Source organism: Atta cephalotes (genome assembly GCF_000143395.1).
Source record: "Atta cephalotes unplaced genomic scaffold scaffold00015, whole genome shotgun sequence".
NCBI lineage: Eukaryota > Metazoa > Arthropoda > Insecta > Hymenoptera > Formicidae > Atta > Atta cephalotes.
In genome coordinates, this window is record NW_012130079.1 from 3,430,501 (window position 1) to 3,454,590 (window position 24,090).

Here is a 24,090-nt window from a genome sequence, read left to right on the forward strand (position 1 = left end):
CTACGTAAGAAATAATATATATGTCGTTCTATATATATATATATATATATATATATATATATATATATATACATAAATAGATACAAGCTGTTTTACATTATCTTATAACGGTTAATTCTTTGGCCAATTTCGAGTCGACTTTTTTAGAAACGTTGAAGTCATTATTTGTCACAACTTCATAATTTTCAATATATATATAGTGAGTATTCAGCAACAGCATTTCTCGCGCGTCATTTTTGTATTATTTTAGTTATTATCTTTATAATTATTTCCATTGGGAAAAATACTTAATTATTTATTTAAGGACTTATCATGCAATATTGAAGCTTAAAACATTAAGTTATATTCCATTGGGAGTTGTACTTATTCTGCAAAATTATGAAAAATATTCGCGAAATATCACAGTTCAGTGTATGTAAAAGTTTTTCTTTCTCGTTTTGCGTTGCGTTTTCATGTTAAATGAGAAATTAATCAGAAAATTTCCAACATTGTTAACGAAATTTTTACTACTGAAAATATCATTCATAAAATTATATCTGCCTATTTTACAGTCGTAATGTGCTCTTATTTCGTTTTACGCGTTCCATTATAATTTCGTGTATACACTGGGGGTGATCTGGGGTATGATCTGCTTTTGTCGATCGGTATAGTTCATAACACACATATAGAGGGTATACCGGAGGTGTACTACTTCGGCCCGTGCGGGAAGTATAACGCCCTGGTGATGGAGCTCCTTGGTCCAAGCCTCGAAGACCTCTTTGACCTCTGCGGGAGAAGGTTTACGCTGAAGACCGTTCTCAACATTGCCACACAGCTCGTAAGTCGCATTACCGTAACACTTTCCGCAAAACTAACTCTCAAACAACCACACTTTGGAGGTCGATTTTAAACACCAGACTATTTGACATTTGGCAAACTCCACAAACATCAATGTTTGCCATTTCTCCTCAGAGTAACTGTTTTCTTGTTATTATCAGAGTGACTTGTTTGAAACTATTATTTCAATTAAATAGAAAAATAAAATAAAAAATTGTTGTTCCGCGAGAATAAAAATTGATAATTTTGTTTGGTAGAATAAAATATAAAAAATGTGTCTGTTTTTTTTTTAACAGCTCCATAGGATAGAATACGTTCATAGTCGGCATTTGATATACCGCGACATCAAGCCGGAAAATTTTCTGATAGGACGATCCACTACCAAGCGAGAAAAAATTATTCACATAATCGATTTTGGACTAGCCAAAGAGTATATAGACTTGGAGACGAACAAGCATATACCGTATCGGGAACACAAGAGTCTTACTGGCACGGCGCGTTACATGAGCATTAACACGCATCTTGGCAAAGGTAACGGGCGTACTTTACTTTTGTTTCATCATATGTGTGCGTATATGCGTGAATGTGTGTGTGCCCGTATTGCGCTGCATAAATCGCCACGTGCTAAGCCATCTTCTAGCTGGGAGAAAGCGCGGCGAGAGCTTTAATCTTCAGTAAGTACCATGAGGATCATTCTTTTTCAGACTTCAAGTAACATAAATTAAAATTATTTAAATTTTAATAATCTTTCAAATGTAGAATTGAATTACATAAATAATCGATATAAAGTCAAAGGTTTAACAGAACTTTACAATACCTGCTGAATATTAAGCCATCGTGAATATCATTTTTATAACGCGCTCTCTCTCCCTCTCTCTCTCTCTCTTTCTCTCTTTCCCGCTAGTAATTTTTTCTAAATATCTTCTAATATGTGTTGTGAGCAATGAAATTTTCTATTATATAAATAATTGTTGAAAGCTGTATGAAGTATATACAAAGGTATGTTTTACCATAAACAGAACAGAGCAGAAGAGACGATCTGGAGGCATTGGGCCATATGTTCATGTACTTCTTGCGTGGCAGCCTGCCGTGGCAAGGGCTGAAGGCTGACACGCTGAAGGAACGCTATCAAAAGATTGGCGATACGAAACGAGCGACGCCGATCGAGGTGCTCTGTGACGGCCATCCCGAGGAAATGGCCACGTATCTGCGCTACGTACGTAGGCTGGACTTCTTTGAGACGCCGGACTACGAGTACTTGAGGAAGCTCTTCCACGATCTGTATGAGAGACGTGGCTTCGTCAATGATGGCGAATTTGACTGGACCGGCAAGACGATGGTACGTATTGTATGATCATAACGATTTTTGTTCCTGTTTATTCACGTTATGCAAAAAGCTTTTGCAAAAACCTTTAGTGAATGTCACATTATTTTTTATCCATTACTTCATGAAAAACAATGACATATATATTTGCATGTTAACTTGTTTGTTATATTGAAGAATATCGGTAATAACAACCATTATTAATAAGAGAAAATGAATCGATAACTGATTTTGCATTGACGTAATCTATAAGTATATTTTTTCTGTTCAATAACGAAAAAAAGATTTTATCAACTGCGTCATTTATTTATGATTTTATATCTCTTATATAATTAGAAAATCTTTACAAAGTATTTTTATCAAAATGTTATTCTGATCTTTGAAATGTAAATATTCTCAGTAAAGATGATATAACATTTACAATAACATTTACAAATGATTCAATGATGCAAAGATCGATTCTTTTCGATTGTTTCTCTGTTTTTCGGTAAAAGATTCCCCTACTTCCAAATAATTTCTATTTTTTAAATTGAAATTTTTTATCATTAATTTTTTTGTCAGTCATTTTCTAAATAATAACTTGTTCGGAGTAAGACAATTGGGTAAGTAAATCACCTGCCTATTCCAACAGACCCGCAACATAGAGCTACGCAATACCGAAGCAGTTTCACATTTGATTTTTAACATTTGCATGCTGCCTTCTCTCTCAATGCACTATCTCTAGCCATCTGACTTCGAGAATCTGAGAGCACTGCGGATGGCGGCCCCCTCACATATTGGCAAAACTAAGTCCGACAAGGTTGGTGGTGGCTTACGAGTAGTGACAATATTAGATAACTGCGGCCGAGTAATTGAGTTTCGATATCTTCGCAAATTGCAATATAATAATCGCATATCTATAATTCTTAAATGTAGTAAAATACCATTGCACTATCACAATATTCTAAAGATCCTTAACTAAGAGATTGAACACCATAAATTTGGTCCGTTTTATTTTGCAGGATCCACTTAAGATAGAATTAGATAGATTATGCATGAGGTAGAATGAGATATCCACGCATCTCAGTTTATCTTAAGCAAGTTCTGAAAAATATGGATCAATCAAGAAGTTATTTAAACGATGTTCAATCTCTTACATGAGGATATCTAATTCCAACTAATCGTTACCACGGCCAACTGGCCTTACGTATACAGGGATCTAACGTGATTGTGATGTCGCAAGTCTTCTGTTAGCGTAAATTAAAGTGCACAGTTCGTCAATATGTCTGTCTGTCTGTCTGTCTATCTGTCTATCCGCTTTCCAGCTCCAAGTATGTTATCTACCTCGTGAAAATACGTAGAAGCGCACGATAATGGCGCTCATTATAAGCTTTCATTCATTATATGTATATCAAGCAAACGTTTTCTCTCTCATTACAGTCCACGCCCGTCGGATCCCTTCAAACCGGCCAGGAGATCGTTGTATCACCAAATCGTGATCGGCATCCCGCTGCTTATAAGGTATTCCTTGTTTTTTTCTATTTTTTCTACCTTTTCTTTTCTTCTCTCTAAGCCAAAAGCATGGACGTGTGTAGCCCATTTGTTATTCGAGTTAACCGCATGGATACACGCCTCAGTAGCGAAAAAACCGAAAACAGAGTTTTAACAACGACCTTGATTCAGAATTTTTGTTTATCTCAGAATAAAGATATAGATCAAACAAACAAATTTTTCGAAAGTATCAATATGCCGGTGTTAATTTATTAAATACAAAAAATGCATACACGTATGCTGATTTCTCCGAGCATGTAATTCAACGCGAATATGATGGCATCAATTTGTAGGAGTACGATGATTTTGAAGAGGATGTGATCCTCATGATGGATGAGGTTCGCTTCGAATTACAAGGCCGATATGTAAGCCAATCTTAGGTTACATACTCGATGAATCGACTTCTTCATGCATTCTTTATCTTATCAGCAACGAGATGAGTGTATAGTCGGAAAGATACCCGCGGTTACATTTTATAATGCGCGTTGTTAATGTTTTTCTGATAGTAAAACAAGGTCGGAGGTTTAACGATCGTGAAGCGTGAACTCTATGAACTTAAGTCTTTTAGATCAATAGTTGATTAACAGACTGATAGCGGCAATAAATTTTTTTCGCGCAGTATTATTAAAGTGACTAAATAGATGAGGGACCATGGCGAGACAATACATTCAGTTATAGATACGTTCAGAAACCTGCGATAATGATAAACTCATGCATGGAGAAATAATTTCACCGTGGTTGCTTAAGTAGCTCATCGTTTGTGATAAGCTAAAGCCAGGAAATTTATTGCATTTTTCCTTATAATTCATCCGAATGAAACACATAAAAATTAAACATATAAATATTTAACGCGTAGATAATTATGTACATCTCGTTTATCATTAGGAAGCGAATCGCATTTTCATCCCCCTAATATAGAGATTGATCTTATTAAAGCGCGTTTATCATCACAGATCGCCATGCTATATCCTAAAAGATTTCCTTTCTGGATCTTTCCTCAACATCTTTTTTTTTTACTGTCCTTCAAGTTTATTCGCGGACATTGTTTAACGCGATGCAACTGCGAAATTGTCATGCTTGTTCCTTTAGGATGTGGCAGGTGGAGGGGTGGGAGGTGGGGGCGGTAAGGGGGTGGGAGCCACGTGGCCAGATACTGTGAAGCAATCAGGAGCCGGTGGTACATTGACACCTGCTGACAGGCATGGTTCTGTACAGGTGAGTTTACCTGCGCATCTTCCTCTCTCGTGCCATTCTCTCGACTTCCCAGAAGCTTCTCCCTTTTTCTCGATTTTTTTGCATCTTCTCGTTTATTTTCTGCCGATTCACTTACAATCCCGCTATGAAAATGCTACTTTTTTAGCGATGCGACTTTAAATTTACATTAAATACATATAATCTCGTACATTTTTTTCTCCGCGTAAAACTTAAAAATTATATAAATCTTGCGTGTATAGAAAGATTGATGAAGGATGAAATTATTCATTGTTCTTCTCTATCATCTTTCTCGTTTCTCACTCTCATAATGTCGACGTATACGGGATGTTTCAATTTATCAGGAGTAAACTGTTCGCTCTATTTCTAGACAAAGCACCACTGGATTATGGTCAGTTAGAAGTCTGTGCAATTTGACTTGTTGCGGCATGTTGTCTTTGTGTCAATTGTGATCGAGACTTATCTTCTTTCTTTGATTGGATATGAAATACTAATCCGGTATTAGTACGATCACTTGTCTTCCCATGCACTTGCAATAACAAAAGTATCATCATCACGTACGAACCGTACTGTTGAGGAAGATCAGAATTTATTACTTATGCTTCTTTTTATTTCTTTAGTATATTGCTTTATTAAATTTATGTATCAGTAGTTTTGTCTTCTATAAAATTTTCACTTCCCTTTCCCTTTTGTCACGTAAGATCTTATTTGGTTCTTTATGTAATTTGCAAGTAGATTTTGAACAAATCGATTTTCAGTGTATATTACTTTAAATCCAACTAGAATGCTATTCTTTTTTTTTCATATCCAGTATCAAAAACAAAACATCAAAGCTACATAGTTATGTAAAAATCCCTTGATGTAAAACGTATATTTTCTTATCGATCTTTGCAATAACATTATACGATGTATACAGGTGGTATCGTCAACTAATGGAGAACTGGCTAACGATGACCCGACCGCTGGTCACTCCAACACACCAATTACAGCACCTCAGGAAGTGGACATGATCGACGAAACCAAGTTAGTAGCAGTTTGTTTTATTGTACTTCTCTACACTTCCGCTGTTTTCTTGCATTTCATTATTGCATTTATATGTGCAGTATTCTGAAATTTTATTAGTAAAATTTAGTTGAGAGAGAGCCTTAGTATAAGAGCTTTAGTATTCTGACTTTAACATTCACTTTAAGTCGAAGACTGTTAAAGTGAATGTTAAAGTCAGAATAAAAATAATAGTTACTTATCAATTGGATATTAAAGATATAAAAGATTAAATTTAATTTAATGAGCGAATTAAGCTATGCATGTGTGTGTATGTTATTTTCAGAAAAATAATTCAACTAAAACGGAAACGTTGTCCTCGATGTGGAAAGTTATTGTTACGATCTTTACAAGCATATATTTCCAGCACTTATCCTACCCTCATTCCCGAACTAGGTTTGTTACACCAATTAAAATGGTCAGTTCAAGATTTTTTATTTCGCAATATAAGAAGAAAATATGATATTTGTTAAACGTTATTAAAAATTGATTGATCATAGAAATTTTATTTCTAAATTGATAATGAAAGAAAATCAGTGTCACGAATAAAATATGAAATTATAATGAATTAAATGTATTCGTGATAATACTTTTATCTTAGAACAAAAATATTACAGTAGTATTCAAGTTTCGCTATTCTCACAACATAAATTATGTTTACAATGTATATAAGATATAGGGGCAAGATTTGATTTGACAATTTAGAGATAATTATTTATTATTATCGTAAAATAAAATAAATGTTTTTTGTATTACATTTAAATATTTTTATTATAATTATCTTATACGAAGGGACTGTAATTAATGTATGATGTTAAACAGCATAAATAATCAGAAAAAAAGAATTTTATTAATTTATGTAAAATTTCGACAATTTGATTTAAGCAAGTCGCACGCCCCGTCTTTTCAATTATATTATACTATCAAAATGATGTATTTCTTTATATGTGATGCAACAATATAATTAAATGTCTCTATTCTTTTTGTTTAGTTTATATTCTTTACTCTTTTCTGATGTTCCCATTCCTTTCCTTATTATTTTTCTACGAATTTTGATAAAATCAAATTAACAACTGCATGATTAATTAAATAACTATATATTTATACACAATCAGATAATCATATCTGATATCTATTGAGAAATTGACAAATTTCTTTCTCATATGCGCGATCATATGTCGAATGTAATTATTTTCCCTCTGCTGCATGCTCGATGTGTTGATCGACGAAAGACACTGCCAAGGAGACGACTCTAAGTCCTATTAGTGTTTGCTTCATTTCCAGATGCTGTTGCTTCTTCAAGCGCAAGAAGAAGAAAAGTGGAAGGCAGAAATGACTGTCCGTTACCGTTGGTCTCGGGGGGGCGGTGCAGTGCGCGGGTAATAGTGCCGACGAGACCGTGGAAGTCGTCGCCACAACGTCAAGGACTGGCAAGCGCAGCGCCGGAACGGGAGTACGTGCAGGCGCAGGTACAGCAGGTGGTATTGCAGGCGGCGCCGATCCTGAGAGAGAAGCCGTCACTCTGCTGCGCGTCGGCAGCCGATCCGCGTCACGGGACTCGGTGCTGCACACCACTGTCACGATGACGCCGACGCCGACGCCGCCGCCACTGTCGAACTGAATCATCATCGTCATCAACATCATCACGACCATTCTATTACGTCGCCGCTATTATTATTAATTGGACGGTTGCGCGACTGAGTCGAGATCAAGAGAATGAAGCTGCTTTTCCTCTGGCCAATCGAGCTGATTTCTTCGATAAATAAGCGGACTCGCTGATGACGATTCAGGCATTCGCTCCTCGGTATAGTGAAATTCTAGTAATCTCAGTATTGTTGCAATCAGAATTGCTTGGTTATATATTACGATGAAAGTATGGTCAATTATCGACTTTACTTAAAACTTTATTCAGAGAACTTGATACATTGATACCGGACTTTCATTGATCTTTATCAGGAGCTGCCAGAAATTTTTTTTTTCTCATCTCATTTTTTAAAATAGAGTACATCTGGACAGATGGAAAATGGCTATGGATATATTTTGCGATTATAGATCTTTCTTAAAATTTAATTAATTTGATTTTTAAGTTAAGCGCAGAAATCTAATAAGGATATATCTAGTGTAATTATATTTTCAAGAGATAATGATGAGCAGCATGAAAATTTAGTACAACATAAAATGAGATTTTGGCATGTTTTCGCATGTTTATTCGATTGTTTTTTTTCTCCATGATTGATAAATTTAATTATTCGATGATTAAATTCTCATGTCACTAAGTCCAATCAATTTCTAGCCTTGGTATCCATCTTTTTAAATGTGCCTCGTATGCATCTTGTAGTTTCATTCACACCTTTTTTTAATTCACATCCTTCCCTTGTTCTTACAAATGGGCTGATGAATATTCTTTGTGGCCTTGAGCTACTGATAGAAGTTAAGACGTTAGCGAATCCACTTACCTACTTGCTGAATAAATCCTCTCGTTTAGCCAAGAAAAGTGACCTCGTGCTATTAGATTATTGCTACTATTGTCATGATTACATTTCATCTTGTTGCTGCCCATTATTCACTACTATTACTATTTACTACTGCTACCATTACTACTATTAGGTACTACGATTACTATTATTATAATGATTATTCTTCATTATTTTATTTTATTTCATTATTATTATTGATATTATTATTATGTTGATCATCTTTATCATCATCGTTGGTCATGATCACCATTTCCATTGTCATTATCACCATTGTCATCCATATCCGCGTTTATCAATTACGTTGTTATCGATATCATCAATATATTGATACGTCGCTGTTGACTGAAAACAGTTGTCGGCCGTGACGGCGGCCATGACGTTTCAATATCGGGAAACCAACTGAATCACATTCGCATTACATAGGAGTAAGAAGGAAATGACGTACCAATGTTGAGAGAACTTGTTTGTGCCTACGACTCTCTTCTTGAAACACGGGGACGCTTACTTTTTAATACACCGCCGCGTTGTGCGATGGATACACGTTGGCGACTCGTCGTGCGATCGCATGTATAATCGTGAATTATAACGAATTGAACCTACCGCAGATCTCATTGTATTCACAGCCCCCCTGCAGGATAAGCGAGCATAACGTGTTCCCGAATTTGTTATAATCGTGATTTCGATTGTCACGAAATCCGATTATAATCTTCTTGAAAGGCATGAAACTGAAAAGGAATAAAAAAACGACGATCGCATGTATACTGGCCCGCAGGGATGGGATTGAGACATTAGATATATCTGTAAATAAATGCTCTCATTTTGCCCTCGTCGAGTCCACAAATTATAAATCATGCGCGTCATGAATCATGAGAACATATAATGCTACGTATAAAGTGAAAGTTCGCGTTCTCCTGATTTTATTTAAATACTTTTTTTATTTCGATTTTTCTTTTAATCCACCGTCCAATACGTGATACAGAATGATTCTAATGCATTGAAATATTTATATTAGGATATATGTAGTATATACGAGCCTTCCGTATAGTAAATAATTTTTATATAACTTTAATTTTGAGTTATATATTGTAGATGTGAAAGAGTAGTATTAGCATTAGCGTTATTAATAAGCGCTATCGAGATAATACTGAATCGTATCCATATAAAAGTCCATACTAAAATCGAAACTCCCAATGCGTTAATTTGTCGAAATAATTTCTTTGATATGTGTACACTGCCTATTTTTTCTACACGGGAATTATGAACGCACGATAGTTCTATTATCACTATATAAATCGTAATTAATATATATTAAGGAACGTTTTGCTACGAGCTTCTCGAAATGCGAAATGTCTTTTTGTGAATAATATTTCTCGATACGATCATGATTATTGTTCGCGTATTATTTATGATAATTTCTCCGCCCGCGTACACCTGTAATTTTCAAATAACGGTGGTAAATCGCGCAGAAATCGCATAGTTTCCGTGCTACAATTTCCGAAGCAATATCATAAGATTCGGTTTCATGCCTTCCAAAATGAAATTATCATGTGAGAAAGTGATCTATCGCGATGAACAGTTGAAACAATTACATTTTACATAACATATCGATGAAGTAAGATTTTTTCTGTCTGTAGACTCTATAGCGTATATAATGAAAATTTAGTAACACGTAAATGCGAGGAAATTATGTGACATAGCCGAAATTATATGACATTGCAGTCAAATTCGTGTTCCATCACCAGTGTGTATCGATTAAAAAAAAGGGAAAAGAAAGAAAAAAAACGATAAAAGAAACAGAAAAGAAAAGCGTTTCTTTTGATACAAATTATCTCTTCTGCGAAAAGAGTGCGATGTCCATGGATAGCCCTTGTTTCTTGATCCATGCGCATTTTCGATTATTAAAAAGGACATTAACGAACAAATGAGAGAAAGGAAAGAATCAACGGTGTGTCCACGCTTGGTTCTATTTCGATGTTCTTGATATAAAAATTTATGTCGCAATCAATAATAAAAACTAGAATCGACCATACGTGATTTTCGAGACAGATTGATCTAAATACGAAAAAAATGAATTGAGTACGGTGTATATGCAATAACATAATTCATTTTGTAATGAACTCACTCTGCTGTAAACATTTAATCCTCTATTTTTCATGATGAGGAGAGCCTTACTGTCGCGAGGCATTTCTAAGGATTAACACGTGCGATTTTCTGCTAATGGCTCGCGACGAAACGTTTTAAGTAACCAAGAGACAAATCAGAAAATATGTATGAAAACCTGGGGAACATAGAGCAAGGACCTCATCAGTCATATTGATTAAACAAGTAAGGATAATTGATTACGATTTATTAACGATTATTTTGTAATTGCTCACTTAAATTCGACTTTGAATAAAACTTTCTCGCTTTAAATTTCATAGATTGTAACATTTCTTAAAATATAGATATATTAGAATCAGTATTAAAAAATTCAGAAAAGATTTGCAAACTCTTTATTGTCCGATATTAAGAAGAAATTGAAAATTCAAGCACAATTTTTTTTAAACAAACATTCGCAGAAGTTGCTACGAAATGTTAACAATCCACTTCTTCCGTTTTCAGAATTTCCCAGAGAGAACATTTCCGCTAGTATTACTTGTTTGCTCAAAGGTATAGTTAAATTCAAGTCTGTTTCTTTTTGCAGGAACATGGTAAACAGTAGAGATCGAATAAGGAGCAGAGGCGCGGAGGTGGCAAGTGTTGAAGAAACGTATGTTACGTCCAATGATCCACACGCTAGTCTGACCGATGATTTCGTACCACTCCCAAGATATATATGCGCATACGTACTATGTAACACGCCTGTACACCACGTTGTATCCACATTGAATACCTTAAGTACTTCTCGGCAAGCGCGTCCGACAACAGAAAACCCATGTACTTACGGAACTATCACATACTTCTACCGTGTATATTTGACATCATGCGTACTCTCGTAAGATAAAAGGCAAACGAGAGACGGAAGAGAGGGAGGGAATCATTCCGTCGAACATCTTGAAAAGTAATACGCTTAAAAACATAGAGATATAATAAGCTTACTCTATGAATTTCATCTTTCTCTCTCTCCCTCTCTTTTTCTCCCTCTCATTAACTGTATCTTCCTACTGTCGACACACCGCGAGAGCATCGTTCCTTTCTTTTATAAGCTTGAAACGCAATTGGCGAGCGATCGTCGAAACAACCAGTCGTTCTACATTTATATCAGCGGACGCAGAAAGTGAATGAGTGATCCGATGAATGCCTGACGTTGGATGATATCCGCATGCGTGGAAAGAGAACGAATCGTTGAAAAAAGATGTTAAGTTTTCTCCCGGCGCGACTTCGCGTGAGTCGTATCCGCCGTATTTCCATACTTGTATATAAGACGCTAGATCGCAATTGTTGCGTACGCGGATCACGTGAGCTTACGCGAATCGCGTCCTTGCGAATAAAATTTGTTCGCGCGATAAATCCAATAGCGAGCGGCATATACAATTGTAAGTTTCAATCAGGTGATTTCTGATTAGAGGAGAGCACGTGCGTGCGCGAGAGGTCCATGTAGGCGCAACATAGAAGAAAAAGAGAGAAAGTCTCTGATATTTATTATATCATTGTCCTGTCACCGAGGAATCCGTTTTGGCGTAATTATAATAAATCCTGCTGTGCAACCACGTTGCGTAAGGATGTTTAGCTCGTAGTTTTCTAGCCGATTTTTCAAAGCGCACGCGCGCGCAAAGTCACGATTTTTAATATAACACGACTGACTGCTGGTTAAGTATGGTTGTGAGCAAATCCTGTCTCCTCGGATATTGTAGACACACACACACACACACACACACGCGCGCGCGCGCGCGCGCATATACACAATTTACACGCAAAAAATATACAAAACTTATACATTTTTCCAGTTCCCCTAGATATGTATCTTGCACAGAGAGAAGAGCGATTGTTGCATACGTGGGAAGATTAAGACTTGTAATCCAAAATGAGAGAGAAAGAAAGATCATCTCCGCTCAAGAGATACTTTTCTTTTTCTTCTTTTTTGTATATTTGTAAATTGGTACGAGTAGGAGAGATTGGGGCCAGGATCGATATATCCTCGGTGTTTTTCATTCCATGGCTCATTGATCGAAGAGCAGCATATACAGCGATAAATGTGGTCATGCGTATCTGTGGAAAAAAAATGAGGCTGCGTAATTAATTATCTTGTTACGTAAAGCGTAATTTCGAGAGAAAGAGAGATTGGATGATCATGCGTTTCCCTTCGTGTGTTGTGATCGTTTAATTGCATAAATATGTCGATTCGACGATGTTAGAGAGATGTTGATTGGGAGATTCCTGAGATTAATTTAATCAGCACTATAGTTTCTTCATAGTGAGGCTTATGTGTATACATTTTTTGACTTACTATATGTTCGTACTGTTTTAATGGACGAATTGTTGAACAATAAAATCGCTGATTGCTACGATAAGAAGAAATTGCCGTTTTTATGAGATCGGCAGCTCACGCGTGTGGGTATGCGAACACGTGTCCGATATTTTGTTATAACGCGAGATTTACGAGACGCAATTAACATTTATAATTATACAGAGAAATGATTGTGCGTGTGGATTTGCATAAACTGTCGTTTCTGCAGACACAGGGGGAAAAAATTAAGAAGAAAGATAAATTAAACGCGTAAAGCGTGCGTTTATTTCGTTCTGTTTACATAGTCATTGTTTACATTGTAGTAAAAATGCAATTTTTTATTACGATACTATGCAATATTAGACAGAGCATCCTAATTTTCTTTTTATTACATAATTGACATATGTGTCATTGAGAACAAATGTGTTCTTTACAAGAAAGTTAACGAGAAACGACAATATTTATATAAGTGCGGATTTGTTGAAATACTCTGCACATTGTAAAATTGCGTTACTCCGCGATTTTTCATCGAACAGTGTAAAAAATTGATTTGTATTCTAGATCCGTCAATATCATGTTCTTTAACGAAATTCAACGCCGCTCCCTTCAAGTGGATTCGTTTTCTTTCCACTCGCCTTTCGAACTGATATATTTGAAACTGAGCAAAACTTGTATATAGCGATTAAATTGTTTTAGTACTATCATAGTGAGAATTATGTGTTTACACACACCCATATATATGTGCATATGGGTGTGTGATTGTGGAAGCGAGGAGAGTGGTTTACATAAAAAAAATAGACATTATATAACGAGACTGAATGATATATTATATACATCGGACCATGAAAAAAGAAACCGATTGTCTTACATTTGCATTTTAACATGCAGTGATTATTATTATTATTATATAATAATATAACGCGAATTCTAATTATACGCGAAAAAACGAAAGTCTCTCATTGTATCGATTCTAACGAAATGGATATGTATATCTCTCTCCCCTTATAACGAAGATTTTACTATATATACGTAAGCTGTGATTGCTATCATATAATTTTTAACTTATATTACAATACCGATTATGCTTTGTTTAATGATTATACGAAACCGTCTGGCAAGGCGTTTTAATAGAAGAACTAAACAAACAAAAAAAAACAAAAGAATGAGGAAAAAGAAATAAGAAAAAGACATTGGACTTGCGTGGAAGCTTATTCTTGTAAATATGTGTTGTGTCTATTGCGCTTAGCCAGTAAGAAATTGAGAAAAAAGTTCTTAATGAAAGTTCCTGCGTACTTCCTCCTTAAGGTTTTTTTATTCATTCTCTTCATTACTTTGCGACATTTTTACAATCGTTTCGATGTTTATCAAGTCTCTGTGAGTCTCCAACATCTTCAGCAGTATCGGCTTCTTTTCTAGCATTTGACTGGACACTGCTATGAAGTTTCTAATGAGTTTTTTTATTATGTTTATATTTCGTATATACTTTTCCAATTGGTTTTTAGTTCTGAAAAGAAAAATAAAGATTTTAAATACAAAAATATTTCATGAGACACGAATTTCGCGGATCTTTACTCACTGTACGATCTCGGGATTTGTCTTTTGCAATCTTTCGCTCCGCATTTGCTCCTGTTCTTTGAGAAACTTTGTGTGTTCGAATACCGCCTTTTGACATTCGATTTTCAGATCCAGCTGTACTTGAGACGCTTTCTCGATAGCTTCCTGAGTGGCCATAATATTGTCATTAAGAGTGAAAAGTTTACTCATGTAGGTGTTGAGCTTTCTAAAAATAAGCAAAATTATTTTATCATATCTCTTTACATGTGGCATTTTGATTCATATCTAAAGGTCAAAATTTCATTTCAAATATTTTGAAGCATTTGATTGATCAATTACAAAAAAGAATTTTATGACTCAAAACATATATAATATTGGTACTCTTAAATTAATAACATTTACAAAAATTTATTTCTCACTTTTGATCCTCTGCAGTGCCTTCCTTATTACTGAGCATTGAGAGAATGGTAGTGCTATGAAGACACAATTTGATAGTCTTAGTATTTAGGAGTGTGTCGCTTACGACATTCTGCAGTGTGTCTCCGACCTCATCCTCGCTCTCGCTGCGTCTGTCATCGATGTACTCTGCAACGTAAAATATAAGTAATTCCAGAATGAGATTTTAGAGTCAAGAAAACTGTGCAAACCGACGCGTCAACGACGTACGTTTGTACTTTGCTTTAAGCATTAATAACCTGGCGTTCAGGGGTATCAATGATTTCCTGGTCGTATGGACTTTCTCTTCAATTGGTCTAAAATCGTCCAGCGAGATTGCGACGATCGGGAACTCGTTAAGCACCGCATTTAATTGTTTTGCGGACTGCTCCAGTTGATCGAGCTCCATCGACTCCGCGAATTTTCCGTGTATCAGAGATACCACTTAGGTTCACGAAGCTCGAATTCCTCCGTGATTGCATGCCGAAACTGTACATTTATGATCTTTTCATGAATCCATCATATGTGCATAGGAATTAAAAAAAATCACACAGCAATACACGATATCTTCATGAAACTGCGAAACCGCCAAAAAGTGAATTGTCCTATGAATAATAGGTTTGTGTCTGTTGCGAGTGTTGCATGAAATCCCTAAATATTTTTGCACTTAAAATGAGATAAGATATATATTTGACTCTTGAAAAGAGAGAAAACGAAAATGCTAAGTATCAAAAATGTAAGCAACGCAAACAGACCTGATACGAACTGTGTATTCCGTAGTTTGAAATCCGAGCATGTCTCCTTAGAAATCGAACCTCACTAGATTTTCATTTTTTCGAGTGTGTTTGGGGAGTATATTAGGTTCGTCCGAGTTGTACTTTTCAGCATCTTCGTTTTTTCTCTCGTTCCAACATCCGAATATATATTTATCTCCTTTTAAATGGAAAAATTTGGAGGGATTTCAAGTAACGCGAACAAATTTTGCACTTAAACTAAGATAAAGATATGTATTCAGGCGTTGAAGAGAGAGAGAAAGAGAGAGAGAAAGCGAAATTGTTGAGTGTATAAAGTGCAACACGAAGACCTGGGTTAAAGCCCGATGTTCACGATGCTAGAAATCTGTCCGAAATCTCGGACAGAAAAAAAAATTTACAAATCACATTTGAATAATTTGTTCACATGACCATTGCGATTGGTTAATTCTTTCTTCAAAGGTCTCGGATCGATTTCTAGCATCGTGGATGTGTATAGCCTTAAGGCTTAAACGTAATAGGGACAACAGGGAATAACGAGCTGTCCAATCAGAGCTCTGGGATATAATATCGAACTTACACAGAATTCTGATTGGACAGCTCGTTATTCTTTGTTGTCTGTTGCCAGTATTATATATTTAAGCCTTTAAGTGCTTTCTATTTGATGACACAATTGAATAAGCGTCGTTTTATCCTTGTTGATATTCAGAGAGTGACAAAGATAGAACTTGTGCGACTTGTGTTCCATCAAATGGAAAGTACTGATAAGAAGCAAAAGGGAGATGCACCGAGTGTGCGAAGTTTATTGGTCGATTTTTAAACATTTTAATGAGAATTATATTAAAATATGACTAATAATACAGATATTTAATGTATTTTCTGATTTCTCTTTTTTTCTGTGGGATACTTTTCTGCTGTATCAGGGAACGTGATTCGTGTTTATGAATCCGTTACCATGACAGCGGGTTTGAATCTGGAAGACTCTGGAGTGTGTAAATACGTGGCAAATATATTGCTGAATTTGTTATTTTATGGAACTGAATATTTTATAGAAGTAAAATGACGAAAGCAACTAAATCCGATGTGCAAATTATTTTGAGCATAAAAGAAGGTAAAATTTTATAAATGCCTTACGTAAATGCATTACGTATACCTTAAAAATATTGCAAGTTTTATTTCTAAAATTTCTAAAAATTGATGTTTTCCTTGAAAATTCTTTTCTCTAAAAAAATATACTTATTTTTTATAATTATATCATAATAATTTTAATAATAATTGGAATAAAGAACAGAAAATATTAATTTATATAACTTACAAATTATGATATAATATGTAGTATAATTAGGGAATTTTTATGTGGACCTTAAATGTATGAGGAAATCAAATTATTTATCAAATTATAATTAATCAATTATAACAATTATCATAAAATAAAATTTTATGTATATATATATTACAGGGAAGGGTTTTGACCAAATTTTACAACCAACATTATTAATTGGAACTTTAAATGGACACTCCTTAGAAACTGACAGAATCGAGTCATGTCCAACTCCGCAATATGTCACAGATTTAGTTTGGGAAACTAATAAAATAATGTTGAGAAGGTAAGAATGATATTTGTTCTTTTTATTCAAATTGCTATTATTTGCTAATAAAGTATATATATTTGATAATAAAGTATAGATGTTTGATGATTTCATTTTGTATTTAATTTATAGAATGCGATCAGAACAAGTCTCATTAAAATTAGAATGCTTTGCTTTTAAAGAGAACGAAGGTAGAGAGAAACTCGGGTACGTTCTATTAAATATACGTTCTGCGCAAATAATATCTAAATGTGGAGATTTGAATCCAAAAGCAAGTTGGCACAAATTGCTGGGATTACGAAGCGACCTTAAAATACAAAAGCCTGAGTTACTTCTTGCATTAAGAGTTGAAGATCGGAAAGATGTAACTTTAAATCCAACAACGGAGGTAAAATGTATTATTTTGTATGAATAGTATATTTCGAGGTTCATAATAATCTATGTTCTCCTAATAACTGAGTAACAAATTATTAATAATAAAGTAAGAGAATAGTATAATATATTAAACTATAATTAGTTTCATAAAAAAAAAAATATATATATATATATATGTATATATATATATATATATATATTAGGTGTGGGAAAAAGTTCATGGCGTTTTTCTCGTTTACATCTAACGGGAAAAACGCCACGAACTTTTTTCCATACCTAATATATAAGTTATCACTATCACATCATATTATTTCGTAGCACAGTAGAAGTTTGATAGAAAAAGATGTTATTTTGGAAAGTACTAAAATAATCCCTTATTTGTATCCTGATGAGCAATTGATTCAATTGGGGCCTTTAGATACTTGTTGTGAATTATTCATATTAAGTATCATGGCTATGTACATAAAAAATTTGCATTTATTATTACCTGAAAATTCAAATAAACATAGCACTGTACTCTCATATCGAGTTCTGGAAAATGATGTAGAACTGAGACCGTTCAAAACAGAATCTAATAGATCTCATTTTGTCCCCGAAAAAGTAATAATGAGAATACGAAGCTCCTTAAGTGTCTTAAAGCAATACTTACAATCAAAACCGTATTTGTTAATATATTTAAAACATGAAAATGACTTAATAGCTGAATCATCAGTTAATCTGCAATCTCTAGTACCCGTAGATAATTTGCAAGAATTTCTCAAATGTGCTTCGCATGCGAGTACTACTTTAAACGAACAATGTTTTCTAATTAAACAAGATTCGATAGAAAAATCCATTGAAAACCAGAACCATCAGAAACTTTATCTTGATCTGCAACTTAAATTGCAATATATTGGAAATAAAACAAATATTTTGTTCAACTCTGATACAGCAATGAACTCTAACAATCATATGATGTCTAACACTCAAATGAATCGTAATGAAGAAAGTATAAATAATGTCGATCAGGTAGAATAGAAACTTAGTCATTTTATCAATAATATCCCACCCTAGTGATTATCAAAATTGATAGTGTGAAGATTATGTATAATTTAAAATATCTGATTTCAGAGATGTCCAGAAATTGAGTCTCACAGAAATCCTAGTGGCGATTATGGAAAATCTAGTTTCAAGAATATTCCTAATGAAGAAAAATGTACAAAGGAATATAAAAATGTAAACAAACAATCTGTTGATTGCCAAAGCTTAAAACATCAAACGGAATCTAAAGTTACATGTTCGCGCTCGTGCGATGGAATCCTGTACAATGTTAATAAAAATCATATCAGAGATGGATCTTATCACTGCTATTGTTTATGCATTTCACTTGAGGCAATATCATTGGTATCTGAAATGTTATCGGGACAGGAAATTAAATTTCGGTTTGATTGATATATATTTTTTCAATTAAAGGAATATAATAAGGAATATAATAATATTTCCTTTTCAATTCTTTTTAATATAATTTTTCTACATAGATTTCACCATCCAAAAACTGAAGTCATGTCAACAGCGTATGCAACAATGCCAGTTTTACTAAACGAGAAAGTTAAATTGCAAGATGTTGTATGCCAATTTCACTTTATATCCGCACCAAATGAAATAAAACAATTACTAGAATCTTTCCCACCGAAAATTAGTATATGCGACATAAACGAAAGTGATGAATTGTCACTACTAGTGCTTGATGTAAAACCGTTATTTTGTCAAGAAAAGGTAATATTAATATATATATATATATATATATAAATCTTATAAAATAATAAAAATTAAAACAAGAACTTTTTTTCAGTTCGAATGTCAGTATAAATTATCTCTGTTCGATACAGATCGAAATAAAATTGCTGATATCGACATTACACTGAAATTAGAAGATCGTGGACCGCATTGTATATTAAAGAAAGAAACCATCGGTAGATATACATTAAGTTTATTAAAATATTTATGTTTATTTCCTATTTGTATTATTTCTTAACGATAGAACTTCAGCTCTTTATTTATTGAAATGGTTTACTTAAGATAAAAATCTTGGCCCACCAATATTGGACGATAGCTTAGCGTATAAAATAGTGGACGAGCTCGAAACTTGGAAGGAACGCCAAAAAGAAATGTTTAAAGCTGAGGTAAAAGCTGAGGTAACGAGATAACAGCAATTTGATCGATAATTATTTAATGACATTATTATTTGTGATATGAATTAGCTCAAAAGAAAGGAAGAACGACATTTGAACATGCTGAGTGAGGAATGGCGAATGCAGAAGGAAAATCTGGAATCAAAGCTCGCATATAGTGTCGAACAATGTAAAACATTGGCCAACAGTTTAAACAACGCTACTGAAGATTTGCGAAATCGTAGATTGAAGAGCCTGGAAAATGAGACCAGACTGATAAAGGCAAATGAGGATTTGCAATGGAGATATGAAACCAAGTTACAAGAACTTAAAGATTTGTTGAATGCAACGCAAAGTGATCTTACGTCAAAGGTTTGTGAAGAATATCTCAGTTATATATATTTCGTTTTGGATCTGCATCTCTCATGTAATATATACTTAAAAAGAGGACTATTAAATATTATATCGTATGATATTTACATTTTATGCAGATTGCTAAACTTGAGGAGAAAAAAGTTGCTTTAGAGACACAAATGGAAATATTATCATATGAAAACGAGAATATGAAATCGTCGATAAGTAAACAAATGGACGAATTGCAAATATATCAAAAGGCATCATTAACTCAAGATCAAACAGCGTCTTTGTTGCAAGAAGTAAAAATTCTCGAGGAAAAATTAGATAATGCGCAGAAAGGAAAAGAATTTTTTAGAGAACAATGGGGCAAAGCAGTTCGCGAATTACACAGAATGAAAGTGGATTATCAAGAAGCCATGCAAGTTCAAATCAAGAACAATAGGGAAGAACTAATGAGTGCAGAGTACGTTATATGTTATAGCATTATTTTAATTAATCTTATTATAGGAATCCTTTTCAGGTTAAAGCACTAATGACAAAATTTTGATATCAGTATTGAAATCAGTAAATAGAAAGCAAAAATATAGAACATTTTTATTTTTCGCGACATGTTTAACATAAAATTTCTTGAAATTGAAATTTAGTTAATGTCAAATTATTTTACAAGCTTGTACATAGATTTTTTACAATGCATTATAACATCGGAACAATTGAAATACATAATATAATTTGATATGGAAGTGTATTTTCCTGTACTTACTTTCACTTTTCTCACATACAGCATTGCGGAAATTTTGTCTGTAGACAGAAAAGCTTTGGACAACGATCAACTTTTGTTGAAAGAGCTTCAAAAAGAAATTGATGTGATCAAGCCGAAACAATCCTCTACGAAAGAAACTTACAATCAAATATTTACGACAGCTGATGACATTTGTTATGACATTCCCTGTAATAGTAATAAAATCGTTGATGATAAATCAAAAGAATACAATGAGCGATTGCAGATGTTGAAAGAGGAACGTGACGCTCTTTTAAGGACCGGAAATTACATGGATGATGACGTAGTGATTAAAATACTTAACGCAGAGATTCGATCCTTATTGACAAGCAGGTAGCGAATTTATTTTCTGCTTGTTTTTCTCTGATTAACGTTCGATTTTCACATAAGAAGAGGAAGGTATGCAATTTCAAAATATATGACATGTTACAAGATAATTTATACATGTATATTTACACAAATAAATATTTTACTGAAAATTTTTAAATTCTTTGCTTATGATTTCTTGAAGAAAGGAAGTACGTCTAAAGGAGCATAATAGTCTTCCAGCCATTTCGGTCCTTCATGAGTGATTTTTCGATTCATATCCAACCATATTCCCTTAGGTAAGTAGATATCACGATATTCGTTACCCTCTTCAACTATCGGAGCAACCAATATAGATTCACCAAGGAGATATTCTGTAATTCAGTTAAGCAGCAACATTCAATCATCAATTATTTTAAGATCACTATCAAGTGATCGTGCTTTCTAGATTTGTCAAGAACATTTATGAATAAGATTGATTGTTTAGATGTTTGATAAATTTAAAATATAATTTTATATATTCTTATGAACTTACCGTCATTAATCCTGTGAGCTTCTGAGTTGAGCGGATCAATCCACCAAATGGGTGGATTTACAGGAGTGCCTTTTTTAACAGCCTGTCGCATGGCTTTTATAATTTCTGTCGAGTAATTTGTGTGTAATTCGGTATATTCTCTACAGATTTTGGTAGTCTGGTAAAATATAGATGGACATTATTTCTTTGCAATATTATAATATGATTTAAGGGAATTAAATTCGTTAACTTATCGTACAACATTCCTCCATTCATCTAGGATTTTCCATATTACTTACTTCTTCATCGAAATCCCATGGCACAAAAGAATATTGCATCGATGGCATGAAGACAGTGGCTTGCAACCATCTGATGAATAAGACTTTAGATGGTACCGTTCCGTAACCGTTGCCGCCGATCATGTCTGGCAGCACATAGACATATCCGTTAAGATTCATCTGCAGTAACGTCGTGATCAGCGTGGGTAGACCATTGTTCCAGGTCCACCTGGTATCCTTATCGATCATGCGAACAAATATCGGTAAGTCCTGAGTACGCCATCCTACCCGCACTTCAATATTATGGGGGAAGTTTGATGCGAGTTTGCGGACGTATTCTTCTGTGAATATACCTGGCTGCAACTCAGACTGATCATTTAACTTCGGTACCTGTGGTAACCAGGACACTTCGCCGGCATCGAACTTAAAGCTGTTGATGTCTAAATCTCGCTGAAGACGACTCAGGCGGTTTGTCCACCATGTCACAGCGTTCGAATTTGTAAAGTCAATCGTGGCGGCATCTGAACCTAAAAAAGATATAATTGAAGGTACATTAAAAGATTGAAAATTCATAAATTCATTTGCAAATAAATATCGCTTTTTATTTCTTTAAGTGACGCAGGGTATTTAATATTTAAAAAATTTGACAACTGCAGAGAATAATCATCGTTTTCTCTGCAACAAAGAACATCGATTTTGAACTAATTCTTACCTTGCCACCACGACATTTGAACGTTTCCATCTTGATTTTTAACAAAGTAATCCTTATTCAGCGCGGTGGAGTACGTGGGTTCACAATTTCGGTTGATGAAAGGATGTATCCACAAAGTGACGCGGAAGCCCTTTTCCTGCAATCGTTGCGTAAGAGCGTTGACATTGGGAAACTTGATGAGATCAAACTCAGCGGAGCCGTAACAGGTCTCCCAGTTATCGTCAATCTCGATTTGACTATTCTTGAATCTATGGGCGACGATTTCATCCGCGTAAGTTTCTACCACTTTCGCGGTGATATTGGTCTTGTATCTGGCCCAGGTAGACCATATAGGATATTTAATCATCAGGCTGTCGGGGTGATCCGTCGGCCTACCTAAATGCTTTTTTACTGCGTATTGATGAGCAGCTTTCGGATTCGAAAAAAAACCTATTGTGTATGTGATATTGATAACGTCGCGATGCTGATAGGGCGCTTTGTTCTTAGCGATCATGCATAAATACTTATCCCGATAATTGTTCTGATCGAGGAATAGCGGGCTTGCATCGTCCACGTAGATGTAAATTCCTTTGCTGGATAGCCAATAACGTTCAGCTAATGCCATGTTTGAAGGATGCGTAGGCAAGTACGGCTCTTCCTCATAATACATATTCTGTATAGGCCAGTGCTGATAGCGAAATTGTGGCCCGCCGAACCATTGTGTGTTATCATTAAGTTGGAAACAATCAAGCAGTTCGCCATTGGGATCGTGGAGTGTACGAGTGATTATGAGGAATGCATTATCGGGATCTTTTTTGAATGAAGTGTCTATAAATTTATTACTTTTCGTGAAAAAGATATTATTCATCTTCGTGCCATCTGAAATAAATATTATATTTATCAATGCAACTCTTTCATTAAAACGTATAAAATTCATATTGATTTTGTAGAGATATTAATTAACAGGAAGAAATATTGAAGCTTACGAAAATATGTTAAATTCATAATATTAAATTATATTCAATATGAATTATTTTTAATCATTTTTATAGGCTACTACTGCTCCTATTTAATATATATCATTAATTTAATTGAAATAATGGAATTACACTATTTAATTCAAGAAAATATGTTAAATGCAATTCTAATTATTTTATTATTTACTAAGTTCTGTATGTTAATATGGACGTTATTTATCTTGAAATTGACCACAGAAATGTTGACTTGACATTTTGACATACATTAATTTAAGAGACTGAATTACATTGTTCCTTTGATATCTAATAGTGTAATTGAAATCGCAGCTTAGGAAAGACAAACACGTGTGTATGTGTATATATATATATATATATATATATATATATATATATATATGTGTGTATATAATAATATATTATATATATATACGTACGTAGTATAGTAGTAAGAAATAACTAACTATATAAGTATAAGTATTAACTACTAAACTACGTTACGTACGTACGT

At 34.3% G+C, this 24,090-nt stretch overlaps 4 protein-coding genes across 4 annotated transcripts in view; 2 read left to right on the plus strand and 2 right to left on the minus strand.

The window, feature by feature from the left end:
- Positions 1-7,259, plus strand: part of LOC105618066 (casein kinase I) — a 33,913-nt gene extending 26,654 nt beyond the window's left edge. The window contains exons 4-11 of the mRNA XM_012199605.1: positions 669-817; positions 1,113-1,347; positions 1,836-2,155; positions 2,865-2,939; positions 3,560-3,640; positions 4,760-4,885; positions 5,799-5,905; positions 7,190-7,259. Coding sequence (XP_012054995.1) covers positions 669-817; positions 1,113-1,347; positions 1,836-2,155; positions 2,865-2,939; positions 3,560-3,640; positions 4,760-4,885; positions 5,799-5,905; positions 7,190-7,259 — 1,163 coding nt within the window. The remainder of the gene's footprint in view (positions 1-668; positions 818-1,112; positions 1,348-1,835; positions 2,156-2,864; positions 2,940-3,559; positions 3,641-4,759; positions 4,886-5,798; positions 5,906-7,189) is intronic.
- A 6,860-nt stretch (positions 7,260-14,119) lies between these two features.
- On the minus strand, positions 14,120-15,224 carry LOC105618067. The gene is made up of 4 exons (XM_012199606.1): positions 15,047-15,224; positions 14,800-14,965; positions 14,403-14,606; positions 14,120-14,330 (listed from the first exon to the last, which is right to left on the minus strand). The coding sequence occupies exons 1-4, from the start codon at positions 15,222-15,224 to the stop codon at positions 14,138-14,140; spliced, it is 741 nt and encodes a 246-aa protein (XP_012054996.1). The 3' UTR covers positions 14,120-14,137.
- Positions 15,225-16,626: 1,402 nt separating this feature from the next.
- On the plus strand, positions 16,627-21,153 carry LOC105618069 (centrosomal protein of 120 kDa-like). Its single transcript, XM_012199608.1, has 10 exons — positions 16,627-16,678; positions 17,027-17,174; positions 17,289-17,544; positions 18,642-18,952; positions 19,049-19,286; positions 19,363-19,483; positions 19,590-19,693; positions 19,772-20,053; positions 20,173-20,501; positions 20,820-21,153. The coding sequence occupies exons 1-10, from the start codon at positions 16,627-16,629 to the stop codon at positions 21,151-21,153; spliced, it is 2,175 nt and encodes a 724-aa protein (XP_012054998.1).
- Positions 21,154-21,311: 158 nt separating this feature from the next.
- Positions 21,312-24,090, minus strand: part of LOC105618071 (uncharacterized family 31 glucosidase KIAA1161) — a 3,555-nt gene continuing 776 nt past the window's right edge. The window contains exons 3-6 of the mRNA XM_012199610.1: positions 22,627-23,484; positions 21,936-22,441; positions 21,658-21,814; positions 21,312-21,496 (exon numbers count right to left, since the gene is read on the minus strand). Coding sequence (XP_012055000.1) covers positions 21,312-21,496; positions 21,658-21,814; positions 21,936-22,441; positions 22,627-23,484 — 1,706 coding nt within the window. The remainder of the gene's footprint in view (positions 21,497-21,657; positions 21,815-21,935; positions 22,442-22,626; positions 23,485-24,090) is intronic.